This window comes from Plecotus auritus (genome assembly GCF_963455305.1).
Source record: "Plecotus auritus genome assembly, chromosome: 1".
NCBI classification, from domain to species: Eukaryota; Metazoa; Chordata; class Mammalia; order Chiroptera; family Vespertilionidae; genus Plecotus; species Plecotus auritus.
The window spans coordinates 6,043,223-6,065,467 of NC_137770.1; the positions used below are offsets into that span (position 1 = coordinate 6,043,223).

The window sequence follows — 22,245 nt, forward strand, 5'->3', positions numbered from 1 at the left end:
GAGGCAAATATTTAATTCTTCCATTCCCAAGAGGATGGATAGCCTCTCCTGGGGAACAGAGCTCTCACCACTTTTAAAATCATGGGGACTCAAATCTTTCGCTACCGGAGCCCTCCGTTGTTTTTTTTTTTTTTTTTTTTTCAGGAAACAGAGAAGGCAGAACCTGCTGGGAACTGAACCCCACTGTCGCCTCGATCTGGCCCCACTCCGTGCCGCTGGCCCCGAGCAGACGCGAGGAGACTGTTACCGCGCGTTACGGAAAGGCAGTGCTCGTACCTGGAAGAAGAGAATGATGTTCCATATCAGCCCAAGGACCAGAGAGGGGTTGCCGTCTGCTATTTCTGCCGCGTCGATGCTCACCAGTTTCACCTGCAGGGAAGCAACGGAGGAGCTTAGCGGGGTGGCCACGTGCGAGGAAAACGGGTGGTTTTCTGATGCCTCGTGGGCCTGTCTCTCCGTCACCTGCGCTGCTCAGCATCGCCCACGGCCGCCTCTCAGGGCCAGCAGGCAGAAGTGTGCGGAGGGGTGACTCACCATCACCTACACAGGACTTACCCCGCACAGGCACCAGGCTAAGCTCCGTACAAGGACCAGGTGCACCGGTTAATAATGCGGATTCTTTTCACTCGAGGAGAGTTACACATATGAGGATGTATATGCGATTTGATACGTATGTTATTTTCGTTGTATTGACAGCAAGCTTCAAAACTTCATATGTCAAATTTGCTGAAGGTGTTAACATCATAGATATTTTTACGCTTAAAAATGTCGAATTTCGTGGCCCCCCCTCAAAAAAGAGCATTTGCGGGAAGTTGTAATCCTTTATTTTGAAGAAAAAGTTATCGTACACTTCAGGAAGCTTATGGTGAACATGCTCCATCTCAAGATACTTGTGAACGCTGGTTTAAATGCTTTGAAAGTGATGATTTCGATGTGAAAGAAAAAGAATGTACAGGTCAACCGAACAAGTTTGAAGACCAACAATTACAAGCATTATTGGATGAAGATGTGTGTCAAACTCAGAAACAACTTGCAGAAAGATTAAATGTTGCTCAGCAATTTCTGATCATTTACAAGCAATGGGAAGGATTTTAAAGGAAGGAAAATGGGTGCCACATCAACTGAACGAAAGACAAATGGAAAAATGAAAAGTCATCAGTAAAATGTTGCTTCAATGGAACAAAAAAAAGTCTTTTTTGCATCGAATTTGTGACTGGCGATGAAAAGTGGATTTATTTTGAGAATCTCAAACGCACAAAATCATGGGTTGATCCAGGTCAACCATTAACATCAACTGCAAGGCCAAATCGCTTCGGAAAGAAGACAATATTTTGTATTTCATGGGATCAGGAAGGTGTAGTGCAGTGGTCGGCAAACTGCGGCTCACGAGCTACATGCAGCTTGTGAGCCACGGTTTGCCGCTCTGTTGACTAATGAGTTTGCCCACCACTGGTCTCTGAATGGTTTGCCTCAAAACAAGCCAAGTTCTATTGGGACAGTATCCACAAATTACCTGAAAGATGGGGAAATGTGTAGCTAGTGATGGACATTACTTTGAATAAAGCCCTTTTGATGTTTCTTTTGAAATGGTTGTTTTCTTTGATTACAAAATCCGCATCATTAACTGGTACACCTGGTATTACCTCAGTTCGCCCCACCAACCCCTCCACGTAGGCACTTCCATTAGCCGTGTACTTCCGGTGAGGAAGTTCCAGAGAGGTCAGACGTGATGTGCCCAGGGTCAGCCACCTTCTCCAGGACAGGTGGTGAGAGCCCAGCAGGTCTGTGCATGCTACACTATGAGCCCCACCCCTGCAGCTTGAACACGGCTGTGGACAAGCGCAGAGCAACGACACTGGCCATCCTGGGCCACGATGGGAACGAGAATCACCCATGGGTAATCAGCCACCGCGTGCCGGACAAGGCTGCACCCGGAGTTTCGGCGTCATGACCAAATAGCCTACTGATTGGCTAAAACGTGCCCATCTGAGAAACCCTTAGGACATTAGCTACTTATTCAGCTGCTGACCCCGGATGACGCTCTTAGCAATGGTTCTCAAGGCAATGGTTCTCGAAGTGTGGGCCCCAGATTGATCTCCTGGGAACCCCTCAGAAACGCAAATCCTGCCCCAGACCTACTGAATCAGCGGCTCTGGGAGGGGGCCCCCATGCCCGTTTCCGCCAGCCCTCCGGGTGAGAATGACAACCACTGCCCTTAGTCCTTTTATTCTGCAAACAGAACCCGCAGATCAGAGAGGAATAGGCAAGACCTTGCAGGCCACCTGTCTGTCACGTCTCCCCTTACACCCTTCATACATGTGAACTCCATTCTTCAGGGGACGGAAGGGGCAAGGGGAGTCACACTCCACCCCATCCACCCACTGAAAGTAGGCGCTTCGCTGGGTTCTAGCGTGTTCACAGGTACACGCAGCATCACCGCAGTCCATTTCTGAGCATCGTCATGCCACTGACAAGAAACCCTGTCCTCTAGCTCCCTCTCCCCGAGCCCCCGTCCCCTCAACCCCAACCGTCCACGAATCTACCCTCCGACTCCAGGGACCTCCCTGACCTGGGCGCTTCATAGGAACAGGGTCATAGAACACGGCGTCCTTTGCGCCTGGCATCTTTCATCATGTTTTCCATGTTCATCCATGTGGCAGCCGGGGCGGGTGCTTGGTCCTTTTTCATGGCCGAATAGTATTCCATGGATGGCTACTGGGCTGCGTCCACCTCTTGGCTACGCTGAGTGATGCTGCTGTGAACTGTGGGAGCTTGTTGGCCGCCCCCCTTCTGAAACCCGTCCTGTGTCTGGGCCTTCCCCACAGTGTGGGAGGCAGGGGCACCCCCCATTCAAAACCCGCAGTGCTTCCCTCACCCGCCTCGGGAGCCGGGCCGTGGGCAGGGATGGATGCTCGGGCGCCCGGCCTTGGACTCTGAATGTGTGACACCGCGTTCATTCCCGGGCTGGGAGGCCCTTCTCCCAGCCGCGGGGGGACATTGCGGGGGCGGCCAGGCCCACTCAACCCTTGGATGAGGGGGGCGTGGGGAGCTTTGCAGTGGGCGCCTGGCATCCCTGGGTTCTGTCTCTGGTCCCCCCAGCTTTTAAGTCACTCTGTGCGCTACCCAGCGTGCTTTCGATAAATTCCTTTTCTGCTAAAATCCGCCAATCGGAGCGTCTGCTGCCGGCTGCCAGGGACGCCAAGTGAATGGCGCTTCATGACCAAGCCGCACAGAGTCTTACCCCGACTGCCTGCGGAGGCTTCCTGAGGGGCGCTCCAGAAACCGCATCCCGCTAGGGCCACCCGTGCCCGTGCAGGACACGGAGCAGCGTCAAAACAGAAAAAGCGAATGGAAGTCTAGAAAGTTCTATCCAAGAGGGGAGAATTCTGTAAGTTTTCCTGGCTCCCTTCGTCTCTCCTCTCGCCCTGCGCTTCTCCCGGATGCGGGGTTCTCAGAGGCGGGTTACCCTGCGATGCTCACCGCGCGCTTATCCAAAGGAAGGAAAACGTCAGCTGGCCCTAAAGAGCTGACCCAGTCAGCCGCCCGCCCTTCCCCCGGCGGGTGGCCACGGAGCGTGGTCCTGAGGGAGACCCAGGGGCCGGGGAGACGGGACGGGCCGCATCGCCAACAGACTGGTTAGTGCAGGCGTCCTCAAACTACGGCCCGCGGGCCACATGCGGCCCGCCGAGGACATGTATCCGGCCCGCCGGGTGCCGCTGCCTGTCCTGCTTAGCAGCCGACGCATCCCGGGCCCGCAGTGCGCATAGGAATTTGTTCATAGTTTTTTTTTTAAAACTATAGTCCGGCCCTCCCACGGTCTGAGGGACAGTGAACTGGCCCCTGTTTAAAAAGTTTGAGGACCCCTGGTAGCGGGTTCCGTTCACTTTGAACTTGGTTGCCTTTTCCCAGGCTCCCTCCACGCTTCTCCGTGACCAGCACTCAACCTCATGCGTCCCTGCAGCTGCGGGAAAGGGCCTGCTCGCCAGATGTGTCACATACTTACGTTGCTATCTTCCAAAAACTTAAGTGCCTTCGCTATGTTGTTCAACCGAAAGATGCGGTGGGACGAGGATTTGTACTCGTGGAGCTGAAACAGACCAGACAGAGCGCGTCAGACAGCGCATCCCGGCCCCGCGGAGCCCGCGGCCGCCCGCTCTCCTTCCCCGGCTCACATTAATCTAGGGGAAGTCGGGGGTCCCAGCTGAACCCACCCTTTATTTATGGTTCCTGGGACTTCACAAGGCTGAGCCGGTGCGTGGGGGACCCAGGGGTTAAGCGGGGGACAGATGAGTCAGGCTCTTTCTCTCTGACCCAGCTCCTGGCCTTTGATCGGCCTCCCCCTGCAGCGCCCCAGCAACGTGCTCTGCTCCCACTGATGGTTTCCGTCAGAGCAGGAGCCTCTGCGGGAGCGAGCGTCACCGGCAGCTGCTAAATCATCCGCCGGTCCCCCTGGGGGGCAGATGTTCCCGTTTGCTGGCCAAGAGCTTCGTGAACAGTGATCCCAGGTCAGAGAGAGACAGAGAAGAGGAGGGGGAGGGGGAGACAGAGACAGACAGAGAGGAGAAGGAGGAGAGAGAGGGGGGAGGGGAGACAGGGACGGGGGGGGGGGAGAAAGAGACAGACAGAGAGGAGGGGGAGACAGACAGAGACAGGGAGAGAAAGAGACAGACAGAGAGGAGGGGGAGACAGACAGAGACAGGGAGAGAAAGAGACAGACAGAGAGGAGGGGGAGACAGACAGAGACAGGGAGAGAAAGAGACAGACAGAGAAGGGGGAAGAGAGACAGGGAGGGGGGAGGTGCCTGCAGAAGCCCCAGCCCCAGCCCCAGCGATGCCCGCTACGCACTGGGGCACCATCAGGATGAGCATCCTACACCCCATCCCCTCGTGCCCCTCCAGGGCCTGGGCGGGAGGAGCTGATGCCCCCACCCCTCCAGGAGGGTGTTGACATGACAAGGCAAACCAGGGGGTGTCGGTGTCCCCCGGCATGAAGTGCCAGGCCACGTTCGTGGGTCATGACTGCCCCTCTGAGTCCGCCACCAGGAGCCACTCAGGGCAAATCAAACCCTGGAGGGATCGTTTTGGCCAGGTCACTGCCCCCTCCCCCCACCCCACCCATCCCCCGCTCCGCGCAGGGGACATCTGGAGTGTTGTGGGGACGCGTTCGGTTGTCATGCCTGGGGGTACCACTGGCATCCAACCGAGTGGGTGGAGACCAAGGATGCGTTGAACAGCCTGCAGAACGCAGACGGCCCCCCCATAGAAACTCTCCCACCGAATCCTCAGCAGCCGCGGCTGTGAGGGGACAGAGCCGTCTGTGCACGGCAGACGCCCCACGTGGAGGGGGTTGGCTCCGATCAAAGTGAAACAGCCTCAAGGTCAGCGGTTTCAATTCCATTCTGGTCATACTTATAAGAAGCTTCTAGAAGCTGGCAGTTCGTTTCAGCCTTGGGATGGATGATAAAATTTGGTTGTAATATACCTTCCCATCATCCTGATTATTTTTTATTTTTTTTAATCTTTGTTGAAAGTATTACATGTCCCCCTCTTCCCCCCATTGACCGCTTCTAGCTCGCCCCCGTGCACCCCCCCCAGGCCTCCACCCCCCTACCGCCTGTGTCCAAGGGTGATACATATGTGCACACAAGGTCTTTGCTTGATCACTTCTCACCCCCCCACCCCGCCTTCCCTCTGAGATTCTGCACTGTTCTATGCTTCTGTGTCTCTGGATCTGTTCTGTTCATCAGTTTATTTTGTTCATTACGTTCCACATGTGAGTGCGATCACGTGACTTGTCTTTCTGACGGGCTTATGGCGCTTAGCATGATGCTCTCCAGGTCCCTCCATGCTGTCTCCAAGCGGGGAGGCTCTTTTTTTATGGCCAACACCCTGCTTCTTCGCTATCCCTCTGGTTAATACAATGGCTGGCCAGTTCTTACTCTTTGCCTTACCATATTCACAGAAAACACTGGGCATTTATTCATCTACTTACTAAAGTACATTTGCTATAGAAAAAAATAAAAAAAGAGGGAGATACTGCGTGGTTCCGCAGGACCGTGTCAGTCTGATCACCGAGGAGGGAATGCCCCCCACGGCTGCGTGCCATAGGACGTGCGCAGGGCCGGGACGCACACGCACGTGGGTCTGTGCTAACCGAAGACGCCAGCACCGCTTCCCTTGGCGTTGGCTTTCTTTCTGGCCCTTCCGTGCCGTACGTACCAGATTTCGCCCGGACAGGACTTCTAACAGCGCCATTAGGATTCTGCCGTCTTGTATGTCGAGGAATAAATCTTTAACTTCCAGAGGAGGGTCGCACTGCGCAAGGAGAGGGAGAGGATGGGCGATTAGAGACCTTAACTCCCAGAACCAGTTCCCTGTGCAGCTGTCACTCAAGAGAGAACTTCCCAACACCCATATCTGTCCACAGGCAGGCAGGTCCATCCACAGAGGGCATAAGCCCCCCTCCCCAGGGCATGCCCGAGCCGCGGGTGGCCTGGGGAGCTGCAGGGAGACGGTGTCAGGGGCCCCATCAAGCGAGTGACCCTTGGGGACCCCTTCTGATATGAGATCTCAGACCCCAGAGTCACATTACACCCACGCTGCTCTTCAGGGTAGAAAGAAAAGGCATGCCAGAGTTACAGCCTTCCGTCGACCGAACTGATTCTAGAACAGGGGTGGGCAAACTTTTTGACTCGAGGGCCACAATGGGTGCTTAAACTGGACCGGAGGGCCGGAACAAAAGCATGGATGGAGTGTTTGTGTGAACGAATATAAATTCAAAGTAAAGGAGCGGAGGGGAGAGCAAGAGAACCCTCCGCTCTTTCGGCTCCGCGGGCCGATAGAACAGCCGAACGGGCCGGATCTGGCCCACGGGCCGTAGTTTGCCCATGGCTGTTCTAGAAGCAGGGCTCACATCAAACGCCCTGGGGCAAGCCCTTCACCTCAGCTTTGGGGAGGGACCCCGAGGGTCCAAGAGGCTGAGCGACGTGCCCGGTGTTTGGATGAGTCGGCTCTTTGGTACAGTCCTGTTCCTCATCAGGACACACTGGCTGACCACAGCGCCGCCCGGACCCCCCCCCCCCCCCCCCCCCGTGAGGGTGTGACCCTGGTCAGTGACCCTTTGGGCCTCAGTCCCGATGGCGGCAGAGCTCCCCGACCCCCAACGCTGCTCGGTCCAAGCATCAGGACTTCCTGAGGGGCCTGTGGTCACGTCATCAATATGTAGTCCAAGTCTGGAGGTGGGGCACCCCCACCGAGGAAGCCGGAAGGAGGCTGGTGTTGATGGACACACAGCTGGCCCGCTGGCTGCTGGTAGTTGGATGAAGGGAGAGAACCTTTCCTTCCACCCCCACGTCTGTGGGTCCGCCAGGATCTCAACGTTTGAGAGGCTGAATTAGATGTACATCTATACGTTTAGCTAGACAACGTACCACTTGCTCATTAGAGCAAATTGAACTAATTAAAAAATTGTATTCAAAAGTTAACCGGTGGAATGTGCCTGCCTCTTTCCTCCACCACACCAGGCCTCCTGAGATACACTGTTCTCTCAGGATGCACCTTCCGCCCGTCCCACTCAGAGGCAAGGGGGTCAGACACACCTGAGTTCAAATCCAGGTCTACCCGCAACTGAACTTGGCCTTGGGCACTTTCCTTCACCTCCCTGGCCCTGAGCACCCTTGACGCCAAGGTCAGGATTGGAATCTGACCCACCACAGGGGACGGGAGCTGCAATGGGGTACAAGTCCTGTCCTCCCCCCACAGCACCTATGCCCCAGACCAAAACCACCAGTCAAACCAGTTTCCTATTGAGTGGCTTCCTCCCTGCAGAGTCTTGGGGTGCCCAGGCATGGACGCCTCAGGGCTGTGAGTCCTGCAGGAAAGCGTCCTTAGCTGGTGCCCCTCCGCAGGGAGCCACCCTTGAAGCATCGTCTCTGTGCCCCACTTGCTTCTCTCTCTGGGTTCCTGGGGGCAGGAAATGGCACCCCGGCCCCTAGCTCACCAGGTTCTCCCTGCTGCCCAGAGGAAAAGGCTCCTCTCCACATGGGACCTGGGGTGGGGAGGGGCCTGGCCAGGAGGAGGTAGACACCCCACTCCCAGCCCGGCATTCTTCTCTGAGCCTAGACCTGGAGGGCCTGCTGTCTAGGTGTGCTGCGCCCACCAAGGGTTTGGCTTGACGTGGCCCGGAGTCCACGGGGCCAGCTGGAACTGGTCGGTCGGATGCTCCAGCACAGGGATCTGCAAACTGGGCTTCCTGGGCCCCTGGGCTTCAGCAGAACAGCTTCCGGGTGCCCTCTGGGGGCAGGGGGCCAAGAAGGAGGCTGATCCATTGCACCCCCTTCATCAGAGAGGCCCAGCTCCTAGGGGCCTTTGTTCAGGGTCTCATGTAAGGCTTTGCTTAAAGAAAGGTTTTTGGGAACTAAAGCCTTAATGCCGCCTGGTGAAGAGCTACTGCAACAGAACCTCCGGAACAGGGTCCACAAACCCGATGCTAATGAGCCCCACCCGATGCTAATGAGCCCCACCCAATGCTAATGGGCCCCACCCGATGCTAATGAGCCCCACCCGATGCTAATGGGCCCCACCCGATGCTAATGGGCCCCACCCGATGCTAATGGGCCCCACCCGATGCTAATGGGCCCCACCCGATGCTAATGAGCCCCACCCGATGCTAATGAGCCCCACCCGATGCTAATGAGCCCCACCCGATGCTAATGAGCCCCCACCGGTGCTAATGAGCCCCCACCCAATGCTAATGAGCCCCACCCGATGCTAATGAGCCCCCACCGGTGCTAATGAGCCCCCACCCAATGCTAATGAGCCCCACCCGATGCTAATGAGCCCCCACCGGTGCTAATGAGCCCCCACCCAATGCTAATGAGCCCCACCCGATGCTAATGGGCCCCACCCGATGCTAATGAGCCCCACCCGATGCTAATGAGCCCCACCCAATGCTAATGAGCCCCACCCAATGCTAATGAGCCCCACCAGATGCTAATGAACCCCCACCAGATGCTAATGAGCCTCACCCGATGCTAATGAGCCCCACCCGATGCTAATGAGCCCCACCCGATGCTAATGAACCTCACCCAGCACAGATTCCCTCTACCTTTCAGTGCTGGGGCCTCTGGCAACATTGAACAGTTAGGCTGGTGCTCTCTGCTCCCGGGACAATGAAAGGGGGTGTCCACAGAGGTGATGAGGACACGGTGTAAGTGGGGGTGGGCAGCTGTGACCCCGGAGACCCACGGTGGAGCTGGGGCCCAGGCACCCTTTCCTCCAGGAAGGCCCCTCCCCAGCCAGCCTGGGAGGCCTGTGGTGTCTGTCTTGTGAGGGGAAGGGGGGTCCAAACACAGGGCGATCCCACCCACAGGTGCACAGCAAAGGGCTTCGCTTCCAGGGCAACAGCGACTGACTGTGAGCCACAGGCAGGTTATTTGCTCTGCAAACTCCCGCAGCTCCTGGGGCGCGTTCCAGGCCGAGCACCGGGCATCGGCGTACGGAGCCTCCAGGAAATATTTCTCCTGCTAATGGGAGGCAGCCATCGAGAGACCCGAGCCAACACCCCCTGATGGACGGACAAACAACGTTTCCAGCGAGCAGCCCCGCTGTGGCTGAGCCTCGTGTGCGAGTAGAACTGGGCAGCGGCGGCGGCAGCAGCTCATGGGCCTTGGCCGCAGTCCACCCTGCGAGAAGGCGGGGGGCGGGGCGGGGGGGGGGGAGGGGGTTGAAACGGCTCCAGGACAAACACTCCAGGGCCCGAACGTTCCGTGGGCTTCATGAGATCGGTATGGCCGAGCAAACAGCACCCCCAGGGCTTTCTTCATGATCTAACCCCTTCGGTAAATGAAGGACTTTTTCCAGAAGCCAGAGCCTCGGTAAATATTTCTGACAGCCTTCAAATTGCAGGTAAGCCCGATTCCCCAAGGAGATCCTGGGTTTCCTTCACATGAAAGGCTGCTCTTGAAAGTCTCGGGGTTGGAAACGGGGCTGTTAATTTTGCTCCATTTATTAGGCATCAGTTCCAGGTGCTGCCTGATTTATCCTCAGAGTGGGTGCGGCCCACCTGCCCGCGGACGTGGCCGAGCCGGGCCAGGCCAGGGGGAGAAGCCCCCACAGGATAAATGCTAACGGGGGCGCACTTGGGGGGGGGGGGCGGTGAGCGAGTGCGCGGGGATTGGCTCTATTCCCCTTTGTACCTCCCTATATTTATTTTTTAATTAAAAGCAAAAAAAAAAAAGAACGGAAGAAAGCCGCCACGGCTACCCACACCCACATCGGGGAATCGGGAGTTCAGTGAACGCGGGACTGGGGCTTTTTTCCAGAAATAGCTCCTCTCTCTGAGCCCTGCCAGAAACGCACCCACCGTCCAATAACGGGAAAATGGTTTTTACCGCTTCATCCACGACAGGGAGTCTGTCACCTGAAGAGTTTAGGGGCCTCCTGGGTCAAGTGTCCCCCATCCTACAGGTGGGGGACAGAGGTGTGGGTGGCCAAGTGCTGCCGGGGAAATACCCCAGGCTGCGAAAACCAACTCCGTGGATGAGAATTTCAGCCAAGAGTCCCACTCGCCACAAACCACATTTGGGTTAGATCTAAGGATCGTCCCTGTGCGAGGGCAGGAGCGAAGCAAACACGCCTGCCTGCACTAACCCGCGAGGACCCGCGGGCTCGGGAGGCATGGAGGCTGCCGCTGCCTGGGGAGACCCAGATGGTGGGGTGTCAGGAGAAAGAAGTGACGTGGGTGGGGTGAGTCCTGGTAGGTCAGCTTTCTGATAAAACAGCGCGGCCGGTGTGGCTCAGTGGTTGAGCATCAATCTAGGAACCCAGAGGCAGGTCCTGGTTCGATTCCCGGTCAGGGCACATGCCAGGACTGCGGGCTGGATCCCCCACGGGGGGGCGTGCAGGAGGCAGCCGATCATCGTTGATGTTTCTCTCTCTCCCTCTCCCTTCCTCTCTGAAATCAATCAATAAATAAAAATAAGTAAAGCCAAGACCAGTTTGGCTCAGTGGATAGAGCGTCTGCCTGCGGACTGAAGGGTCCCAGGTTCGATTCCGGTCAAGGGCATGTACCTTGGTTGCGGGCACATCCCCAGTGGGAGGCGTGCAGGAGGCAGCTGATCGATGTTTCTCTCTCATCGATGTTTCTAGCTCTCTATCCCTCTCCCTTCCTCTCTGTAAAATATCAATAAAATATATTTAAAAAAAAATAAAATAAGTAAAAAGGTAGACCTTTCCTTGCCCAGCTAGACTGACAGCCCCAGGACAGGACTGCGCCTTATACCCCGTTCCCGGCCCGAGCACGATGCCAGGCCGTGAGCACACACTCGGCGGAGGGTTACATGAGTGAATGCCAACAGCAACAACAACAGAAGACCCTCGTCCCCGCGTCCCCTCACCGGGCTCCGAGCTGTACTCAGTTATGGATGAGCCCTCCCTTAGCCAAACCCAGGTGCCTGCTCACCTTCTCCAGATGCAGGTTTATCCACCGGGTGAAGGTCCTCTTCTGGACATCTTCCCGCTCCACTGAGAACAAAGGAACGCGTCAGCCGGCACAGAGCAACACGCACCAAGCCCCACCTGCTCCTCCCCAGGGGCTCGTGGGCGGACGGCAGACAGCCCGGAGGGTCCCCTGGACAGCCCAAGGGGGCCGGCAAGGGGTTGGGTGGCACCTCGCATCCATTATCCCCAGCACGTCCCGTCGATTAAGCACCCACAAAATGTTCTACACGACCTCGCGTGAGCATTTGGGCATTGGACTCTGCAGCCTCAGAAGTGCTGGCGTGGCTCGGTGGTTGAGCGTCAACCTATGAACCAGGAGGTCACAGTTTGATGCCCGGTCAGGGCACATGCCCGGTTTGCGGCTCCATCTCCAGTAGGGGGCATGCAGGAGGCAGCTGATCCATGATTCTCTCTCATCGCTGATGTTTCTCCCTCTCTGAAATCAATAAAGATATATTTTGCCGAAACCAGTTTGGCTCAGTGGATAGAGCGTCGGCCTACGGACTGAAAGGTCCCAGGTTCGATTCCGGTCAAGGGCATGTACCTTGGTTGCGGGCACATCCTCAGTGGGAGGTGTGTAGGAGGCAGCTGATCGATGTTTCTCTCTCATCGGTGTTTTTAGCTTTCTATCCCTCTCCCTTCCTTTCTGTGAAATATCAATAAAATATATTTTTAAAAAAAGATATATTTTTTTTAAAAAGAAGCGCTGGTGGTAAGATACAAATTAACTACAGGTGACGGCGCTGCCCACCCGCCTGGCCAGAGCCATGGGGCTGAGGAGCAGGGGCCCAGGAGAGACAGGGCAGGCGGAGGCCAGCGATGAGGGATTGGGATGCGGGCTCTGGGGTGTGCCAGCGTGGGGTGGAGAGAACTGACAGTCCTGGGTTTGGACTCTCACTCGGCCCTGCCATCTCCCAGCGTGGTGTTCTTGGCCAGCCACCCGTCCCCACGACGGACCTGCTCACTCCCAGGCTGCCCGAGAGACCCGCAATCCTGCAGGTCGACTCGACACAGCACCCGGAACAACGGCTGTTCATCTACTTTCTTTTATTTATTTATTTTTTAAAAAAATATATGTTATTGATTCTTTACAGAGAGGAAGGGAGAGGGATAGAGAGCTAGAAACATCGATGAGAGAGAAACATCGATCAGCTGCCTCCTGCACACCCCCCACTGGGGATGTGCCCGCAACCAAGGTACATGCCTGCCCCTGACCGGAATCGAACCTGGGACCCCCCAGTTTTTTGTTGCTATTCTCTCTAGAGTCGAGAAACATGTGACCTCCTCCCGGGAGGAGGGACCTGAAGGAGCCTCCTGGGGAGCCACCGAGGCCGGAGGACAGGAGCCAGACGGTGCCTCCTCCACCGACAGCACCCCGCACAGGCTTCTCGGGAAAGAGCTCCCCATTTCAGGGGTCCCCGCCATCAACTCTGTTTCTGTTCATCTTGACACCTGACAGCACTGCCCGCGAGGAGAGACTTACTTTACAGATGAACAAAACGGGGCCCAGACAGGCACCAGGACTGCCCAGGGCACCTGCTGGAGAGGCAGGACTGGGCATCACCCTCAGGTCTGTCTGCCCCCCACGGGCACTCGGAAACGGGGGGGGGGAGGGGTCTGGGTTCAAATCCCAGGTCTTTCAATTACAGCAGAAACATCGGCAATAATAGCGACAGGGATTGAAAAATATTTACCAAGCGCTCGCTCTGGGGCAGGTACCCCTCTAGGCCCTTCCCCCTCGTTCACTGTTCTAAACCTTCCTAGCACGCGTGGAGGCGGATGGGAAACCTGGGGCACCTGCCGAGGTCACAGGATGGCCAAGGTCACGGCTCCTAGTTTGCAGATGAAGAAATGGAGGGTCAAGTCACGAATAAGCAGCAACAGCGGGACTTGGAGCGGAGGCCGCGCTCCTCCCCAGCTCTGTGGCGTCCCTGGCCCGGCGCCCCTGGACCCGAAGGTTGTTTCACGATGGGGCAGTCTGGGTCCCAGGACTGGGCCCGCCAGCAGCCCCGCCAGCTCAAGCCGCTACGCCTCTCAGGAAGCTGACTCTCTCCTCGCGGAGTCCTGGGTTTCAACAAGCCGTGGACACATCACACGTACTTAAGACCATTTCACGTTTCTTTAGAAAACATTTCATAAGCAAATGAGAGGCCATTTATCTCCTGCGGGAGAAAGAGGGCTACAGTTTTCTCTAATGACTGCGGTTCTTTTTTCCCTCCCGGCCTCATTACTGGGTAGATAGTGGTGCCCATAAATCAAATTTTAATATTGTGCCCTTCAATCTTTTTAATTGAAGGGCCAGCAGACAGTAATTACACTTTATGAGACTGACTTTTCTCTCGTTTTCCTCCTTTTCTATAAGGGAAGGTCGCTGGCAAGTAGGCCTAAAGGATTAAATGTCTAATTCAGGTAATTGGTGCATAGGAAGAGGAGGGAGAAAGGAAGTTGAGAGAAATGAGGTAGGAAGGGGGGCATTTGCTGAGGGCATGAGCTTCAGAGTCTCGGAGCTTTCCGGAAGGTTGGAGACACCCTCCCCAAATCCCACTGGAGACCTTGGTGCCTCTGCAGCTTTTTCCACAGGTGGGTGTCCCACAGTTTAGGGACCATCTCTCTGTCGATGGGCACTTAGCTATTTCCTGTTGTCACGGTTACGAGCACCCTTGTGTAAGCACCCGGCGTGCGGTTCTTTGTGCTCAAGCCTGTGCCTGTATGTCTCACGCTGGACAACTAAAAGGGAAACTGCTGGGTCTTAGTGGTAGGCACATTTAAAATTTTAATAGCTACTTCCAAATTGCCCTCCCAAAAGGCTGCCCCAGTTTATACTTTCGCCCCCAACTGTCTTTAAACAAGTTTATGGGGATTGTAAAGTATTTATGCACACGTTCCAGCACTCAGGCTGGTTTCTCCATATGGCGTCAGAGAGAGCAGAGTACGAAACAGAAGTGCATTCAGTGGAAGCCCGAGAGAACCTGGGTCAGGCTGCTGGGGTAACTGTGCAGAAAGGTGTAAATGAGGAAGCGGTGTCTGTTAGTCTGTATATGCCTCATCCATCCACCCAGCCATCTTTCCTTCCAACCATGTATCATCCATCCACCCACCCATCTTTACTTCTATCCATCCAACCATCTTTCCATCCATCCATCCATCCACCCACCCACCCATCTTTCCATCCAACCATGTATCATCCATCCACCCACCCATCTTTCCTTCCATCCATCCATCCATCTTTCCATCCATCCATCCATCCATCCACCCACCCACCCACCCATCCATCCATCTTTCCACCCAATCATGTATCCATCCATCCATCCATCCATCCATCCACCCATCCATCTTTCCACCCACCCATCTTTCCTTCCATCCATCCAACCATCTTTCCATCCATCCATCCATCCATCCATCCATCCATCCATCTTTCCACCCAATCATGTAACCATCCATCCATCTTTCCATCCATCCATCCATCCATCCATCCATCCATCCATCCATCCATCTTTCCACCCAACCATGTATCCATCCATCCATCCATCCATCCATCCATCCATCCATCTTTCCATCCATCCAACCATCCATCCATCTTTCCACCCAATCATGTAACCATCCATCCATCTTTCCATCCATCCATCCATCCATCCACCCATCTTTCCACCCAATCATGTATCCATCCATCCATCCACCCATTCTCCCAGCTGATACTTATTCAATGATTATGACATGCCAGGAACTATGCCAGACCCTACAGGCAAAATCAGATAAAGAATTAAGTATTCACAGAATCAGCATTCCAAGAACTCACAGCCAAGTAGGAGAGAAAACATGGACAGCACGGAGCACACATGGAAGGAGAAATGAATTAGAAGTTTCCAGGTGAGGGCATGGTTTCAGACCCCAGGGGGTACTCCTCCAGGAACGAGAGGATCCCACAGTACAAGTGGGACACGTAGGGCTCCTGAAGACAAGGACATGTTTCTCACTCTGCCCTGACCCAGAGCCAAGCTCCGGGAGGCTTTCCTTCCATTCCAGCCATGGCCAGGGGGCAAATCTGAGCACATACAGTTCAGCGTGGACAGCAAAGCTGACCCACAGGAGCGCAAGGTGGTGACTGAAGTTATGAGGGAACCGTAAGACTAAACCACAGCCTGGCCGGTGTAGCTCAGCGGTTGAGCATTGACCCAGGAACCAAAAGGCCACCAGTTCAATTCCCGGCCAGGGCACATGCCTGGGTTATGGGCTCCATCCCCTGTGTGTGTGTGGCGGGCGGGGGGGGGGGGGGGGCGTGCAGTAGGCAGCCTATCAGTGATGTTTCTTTCTCATCGATGTTTCTCTCTATCCCTCTCTCTCTAAAAAATCAATAAAAACATTAAAAAAAAAAGACTAAACCACAAATAACAGACGAGTCCCAAAGTGAAATTGGGTGCAGAGACCATATTTTTTGGACCTGAAACTGGGACACATCACTCAATACACAGCAGAGAGTGTGTGAATTTAGAACATCCACGTGAGAGCCATCCACGTGGGCGGCCTTGGCAAGTTCATTGCTTTCAAAAAACTTTGCCTCCGTCTTCCCTCTACAGAAGGAAGGTGACGGAGCCCGCTCACACGGACTTCGATTGGGTCATCTCCACTTTCCCCGCCCCCGTGGTCCACGGGCACGCCCCGGCCTCCGGCTACGGTGTCTGGTGTCCCACACCAAGGTCCGCTGCTCTTTCATGGCTTTCTCCACCTCCAAGGCCCCACCCCCACGCCGCAGGCCTTCGCTACCTCTGGCCTGCCCAGACTCCATAAACTTTATATAGTTTCCATAAATCCAACGGCCCCTTTTTTCCACCACACCGATCACGTTGTAAAGGTGTAGGAAACCATTGCCCGGGAAGGGTCTGGCCTTCCCACACGGTGTTTGTGGGGCCCTTTGTGGGTTTCCTGGGCAACAAGAGTAGTTACAGTGCTGTAAAATGGCCATCCCTGGCTCCGCCTGGCGGGCCAGGGCGCCCAGTGCCGGCCAGGATGGGCGAGGAGCTCGCCACGCCCAGGACTCCACGGACAGAGACGGAAAGGGAGGCCCAGCCTTCAGGCTCACCCACAAGCACTATCCCCAGGCGTGAGTGGAGTCCCTGCTTTGCCAAACACAAGACAGTGTGGAAATGAGAAGGCGGGCCTTCCTGCCCCCTGCAAGCTGTCGGTGGCAGGCTCAGGAGGTGGGAGCCACAGAGGGAGGAACACAGCTCTGAGCGCAAACACTTCCATTTACACAGAAGGCGTGGCCTTCTTTCCCTCTGCCCACGGTCCCCTCACACCCACATCTTATGTCATATTTCCTCCGTAAAATTCCCGTTCTTCCCGCCCACAAGGAAGGCTTGGTGGCTGTATCCTATATAATAAAAGGGTAATATGCAAATTGACCTAACATTGGAACGACCGGTAGCTATGACGCACACTGACCACTAGGGGGTAGACCAGCCGTGGGCAAACTACGGCCCGCAGGCCGGATCCGGCCCGTTCGGCTGTTCTATCCGGCCCGCGGAGCCGAAAGAGCGGAGGGTTCTCTTGCTCTCCCCTCCGCTCCTTTACTTTGAATTTATATTAGTTCACACAAACACTCCATCCATGCTTTAGTTCCGGCCCTCCAGTCCAGTTTAAGAATCCATTGTGGCCCTCGAGTCAAAAAGTTTGCCCATCCCTGGGGTAAACGCTCAACGCAGGAGCTGCCCCCTGGTGGTCAGTGCGCTCCCACAGGGGGAGCGCCGGTTCATTGCTCACGGCCTGCAGGCACAGTGGCAGTGCTGGGAGCCTCTCCCGCCCCTGAGTCAGCACTAAGGATGTCCCGATGGCCCGCTCCCCCGGGGGAGCAGGCCTAAGCCGTCAGTCGGACATCCCCCAAGGGTTCCTGGACTGTGCAAGGGCACAGGCTGGGCTGAGGGACCCCCCTCCCTCAAGTGCACAAATCTTGTGCACTGGGCCTCTAATCTGTTTATAAAAACTGTATACTGATTACAAACAATTAAAACCATTAGGAAAGCATATAGAAATATATCTAAAATATCTTGAACTCTCATCATACCCAGAGATCACCACTATTATTGGCATTTTATTGCCTATCAGCTAGGCTGGAGAGAGATATTACTGCGCACCATTTCAACGTGATCAGTGAACGACGCTCCTCGAAGCAGCCGACAGATCACAGCATCGACGGCTGACAGGCTAATCCCCCGCCACCAAGCCCCCCATGACCTATGACTCACTCCCTCTTCGGTGAAGCATTTTAACCAGCTTGGGGGTGACGACGGTGCATAGTTTGAGAAGCAGGGTATTAGCTGGGCAGAGACAAGTGCCACAGCTCCGTGCTCCCCCTTGGGCAGAGCAGAGAATGCAGGGGCATACCACCCGGCCCAGGAGAAGCAGCAGGCAGCACAGGGCCGGCCATAGACCTCGGGGTGGGGAGGAATGCCACCCCCCGGCTGGCCACGGTTACGTGCGGCATCGCTTGGGCAGGAGCGTCGCTTCCTTTCCTTCTGTGGCCAAAGCACCTCCAGGCAGTGGCCGCCGTCACTGACCGCACACAGCCGGGAGGTCTCCGATCCTGAGAGAGGAGTCAGGATTCCCCTGCGAGGACTCGTTCCCACAGGGAGCCGTCTCCTGTGACATCGTCCAGGTGGGTCCGTGGGGGGCATCTACTGCCAGCTGCAGGGCACTGCCAGGGCAGGAGGAGGGAGAACGGTGGCCCCACCGCTCTGTGCTCACTCCTCCAAGCCAGAGACCAGGAGGCGGAGGGTATCCGCCCTCGGTGCCCGCGGACCCCGATCGACACCAGGACGAAGGCTCTGGGCAAGCTACAGGAAGCCACTCCCCTCCCCCAGGGAAGCTGAGGTGCAGGAGGAGACCTGTGATTTAGGGAGCCCGCCCCGTGCAGCAGCCGGGAAGGCCTGAAAGCAGCAGTGGGGGGCTGACGGCAGCGGCCACGCTTCCTGAGCCCAAGCACCAAAGGAGCCATCCTGCTGTCTGCTGACATCCCGAAGCTGGTCTGGAACGGACCCATTTCACAGAGGAGGAGGCTGAGGCACAGAGCTGAAGTAACTTGGCCTCTCACTGGAAGATCGGGATTTGAACCCGGGCGCCAGGGTGACACTGCCCCATGTGCCTCCCACGTTTGCAGGGTCCTCCGGGGGTGCCCTCAGCAGGCTGCTGGCCGCAGTGCCCCACGGAGGAACACTCCGTGCAGGTTGGCCCGGGGAGTTCAACCAGGGGGGGACTCTGCCCCCAGGGGGCATTGCAGGGGCTGGAGACACTTTGGATGATCACAACTGAGGGGCATTCTACTGGCATCTAGGGGGTAGAGGCCCAGGATGCTGCTCCACACCCTCCAGTGCCCGGGACGGCGGAATCATTATAGGGACTCAGCGGTTTTGAGGGTCAAATGCATCCCAGCTGCCTTACCACACCACACGCAAGCGAGTGACAAAGAGTGCACCAGCCAGGCTGCCCCCAGCCCCATACATGGGCATCCCAGCCCACAGACAGTGCCCAGAGCAGCCAGCCGGGCGGCCCCTGCCTGTCCCCTCCAGCCGTGGTGCCACTGGACTCCCGGGGTCCAGGGCGGCTCGGAGAAGAGGCCACCCCGTCTGGACGCGGCCAGGCCCCCACGGCCAGGCCGTGCCCTGTGGTTTCGCTCCTTTCCCATCTTTCAACACCTCCCCGAAACACAGCCTCATTACATGGCCCCATGCTGGCTCACTTGAGAAATAAAACTCAGAAACAAATTAAATGGCAATTGCTTTTCAAACAGGAGAGGGGCCAGGCGGCAGGAATCCCGGGCCGGCGTCCTTTGGTTCCGACTCCTGGGGACCGCTCCCCCACCGGCCCTGGCGGCATTAAAGCGGGGGCTCCATGTGGTCTGCACCAGCAGTGAGTTTTTGCGTTTAATTTCCTTTGTTTTTCCTCCTCGAATGTTTGCTCTGACCCAAGTCGCTTTTATCGAGACTTTGGTAATAAAATGTAAAACCCTCCTTGGGACCGCAGACGGAGCAGCAGGCAACGCCGACACAGTGTGCAGCGTCCTGGCGGCCGAGCAGGTCCTGGCGGCCCAGCAGGCAGCGCCCCCCTCTGCGGCTCCTCCGCACCTTCGCTCCTTTGTCCCCCGGAACAGGCCGGGGAGGCGCGGACCCCGGGCCTCGGGACAAAGCGAGAGCAGCCTGCTAGAGCCCGCACAGACCGCCGGTCCCCGATCCTCGCCCCCCCCCCCCCCCCCGGAGACAAATAAAACTGCCAAACGCATTCCAACTGGGGACTTAGATCCAACTCTCTCACGGGTCCCAGAGGCCACCAATTAGAGGGCCCGTTCCGCACGGCTCTGCCCCCGCTGCCTCTCAGCTGCTCCAAAACACATAACCCAGGGCTCCGAAGGGCGAGTCCCAATTACACACCAAATTAAGTTTTAAGCTCTCTAGACATATGTAGGGCTGGTGCCTGGACCCAAAATAAAGAACCTGCTCTCGTTTTTTTTCCTGAGAGCGACGCTAACCTCAGTGCTCAACCTCAGCCCACCTGGATTTATGACAGACGACGCCAGCCAGCCATAAAAACCCCAGCTTCGGGAAAGGGGCCTTACAGCCACCCAGATGGGGAGACCGGGGCATCCCCAGCCCCGGCAGACTGCCCCGAGGTGAGCAGCCGGAGTGAGAGACGGGCTGTCCGGGGCGCGCCCGCACCCACGCAGGCAGCGGACAGTGAGGATGCTCAACCCCGGGGAACACTTAGCCCAGGCTTCTGACGCGGGGAAAGGAGAGAGGGAAGGGAGGGAGAGGGAAAAACGCTCTCTTCACACATCAGGAAGTCTCACCTCATGTGCCCCTGGCATCCCGATCCCTGGGGCACCGAACCTTCTGTCGGGGACCGCAAATTTTGGTGACTTTTTTATACCAGTGTTTTCTGGAAAACATTCTGGTCTCTCAATACAAACTTGAGGAACTTCTAAAGCAGTGTTTCCCAAACCACATGCGGCGAGTCCTAGTGCTAAAGCCCTCTCTAAAGAGGAGGCGCTGTGTCTGGAAATCCTGCCTACTTGCCCGCCGTGGAGGTTTATGACCAGGAGAGCAAAGGCTCTGACAAGTCCTGTGATCAAGACATTGGTTCCACTTGTCTAAACTAAGCTCATTGGAAGCCAGACCCCTTTCCTGGGTCCACATCATCACACTTCCCTGCAAGAACCCCGCTCTGGGAATGGGGCGTGACGCTCACTAGAGGGGTCTGCACAGCCACTGAGTCAGGCAGCCACGCTTCCCGTGACACAGACTGCCACACAGTCCCCAAACTTGGCTTCCTCTTCCTCCAGGGCACTCAGCCAAACTGCACTTCCCAGCCTCCCCTGAGGTGGCTGGGCCGATGCAATGTGCACAGGCGGGCGCCAAGGCATGCCACGTTCAGACAGGGCCAGCAATCCTGCGTGCTTGGCGCCACTACACAGAGGCAGCGCCCAGGACGGAGAAGACAGAGCCACAAGAGGAAGGAGGCCAGCCTCCCGGGACCCCCGTGGACAAGGATCACCCGTAGAGATGCCCCACGAGGAATGCCAGGGTTGGGCCGCTGGGTGAGTGAGAAATACATCTTCGCCGTCATTTGGGGTTGTTGCTATAGCCGTTGCCCACCCTGGCGCATAACGCCGGCCTGGGGTGAGAACCAGGCGCCCCTGCGAGGAAGGAAGGGGGGAAGGCAACATTTCTGAAGCCCCTTCCAGGCAGGGAGGCTCGCGGGACGTCCCTGTTAATCCTTGCGGCAACCTCGGCAGGCAGGAATGACGAGAAATGTCTCAGAGAGGGAGGCACGGGCCCCAGCATTCGGCGGAAAAACTCGGACAGGAGTCCAACACAGTCACTGTGAGCCGAGCCCCTCTCCCCGGCACCATGACGGGAAGGGTGAGCCCCTGCAGAGCAAACCTTACTGAAGAACCTTCCTGAAGAATCTGCCAGGTGCAGGATGGCTCCCCTGCAGAGTGGAGGCTGACCTGGGGCTGCCCCTGAGCACAGAGCTTGCCAAGGCTGATAAGGAGCATCAGCCCATGCCCGGCCCCGGGGCCCCCCGGGGCTCAGTGGGTGAGCACCGACTTACAAACCAGGAGGTCACGGTTTGATTCCCATTCAGGGCACATGCCTGGGTTGTGGGCTAGGGGGGGCGTGCAGGAGGCGGCCAATCAATGGTTCTCTTTCATCATTGATGTTTCTCTCTCTCTTTCCCTCTCCCTTCCTCTCTGAAATCAATAAAAATATATTTCTAAAAACCCAAAGCAAAAGCATTAGCCCAACCTCTTGGGTTCAGCTATTTTTTTTTTAAATGACATTAAAAACACTCACTTCATACAAATGACCTTGATTTGCATTTTCAAGGACACCTGTCTTAGAAACACCCACCCTCACCCTTTGAATACCAACATTTTTAGGTACATGCAAAGGCCCATCGGCTGTGTGAACCAACTGGCCCAGGACGTTCAGTGACAAAACTGGGGAGGTCCCAGGCAAACCAGGATGAGTCGGTCGCTCTAGGGAACAGACCCCGGGGTGTGTTCCGGAGAGCAGGCCCGCAAGGGACGGCAGCAGGGAGGGCGGGAGGCCCTGGGAAGCTCCTGGGAGAGAAGACATGAAGGCCACGTGGTTAATATCTGCAAGGTGGTTAATATCTGCAAGGTGGTTAATATCTGCAAGGGACAAAGCAAACTGTGAAATTCCCACTTACAACGTCTACCTGCCAACAAAAGTGACAC

The 22,245-nt window shown here is 56.3% G+C and overlaps 1 protein-coding gene across 2 annotated transcripts in view; it reads right to left on the reverse strand.

Moving 5' to 3' along the window:
- CLMN (calmin) overlaps nucleotides 1-22,245 on the reverse strand; it is a 101,224-nt gene that overhangs the window by 23,528 nt on the left and 55,451 nt on the right. For both annotated transcript variants that reach the window (XM_080669504.1, XM_080669505.1), the window contains exons 2-5: nucleotides 11,461-11,522; nucleotides 6,219-6,314; nucleotides 4,004-4,087; nucleotides 277-369 (exon numbers count right to left, since the gene is read on the reverse strand). In XM_080669504.1, coding sequence (XP_080525630.1) covers nucleotides 277-369; nucleotides 4,004-4,087; nucleotides 6,219-6,314; nucleotides 11,461-11,522 — 335 coding nt within the window. The remainder of the gene's footprint in view (nucleotides 1-276; nucleotides 370-4,003; nucleotides 4,088-6,218; nucleotides 6,315-11,460; nucleotides 11,523-22,245) is intronic.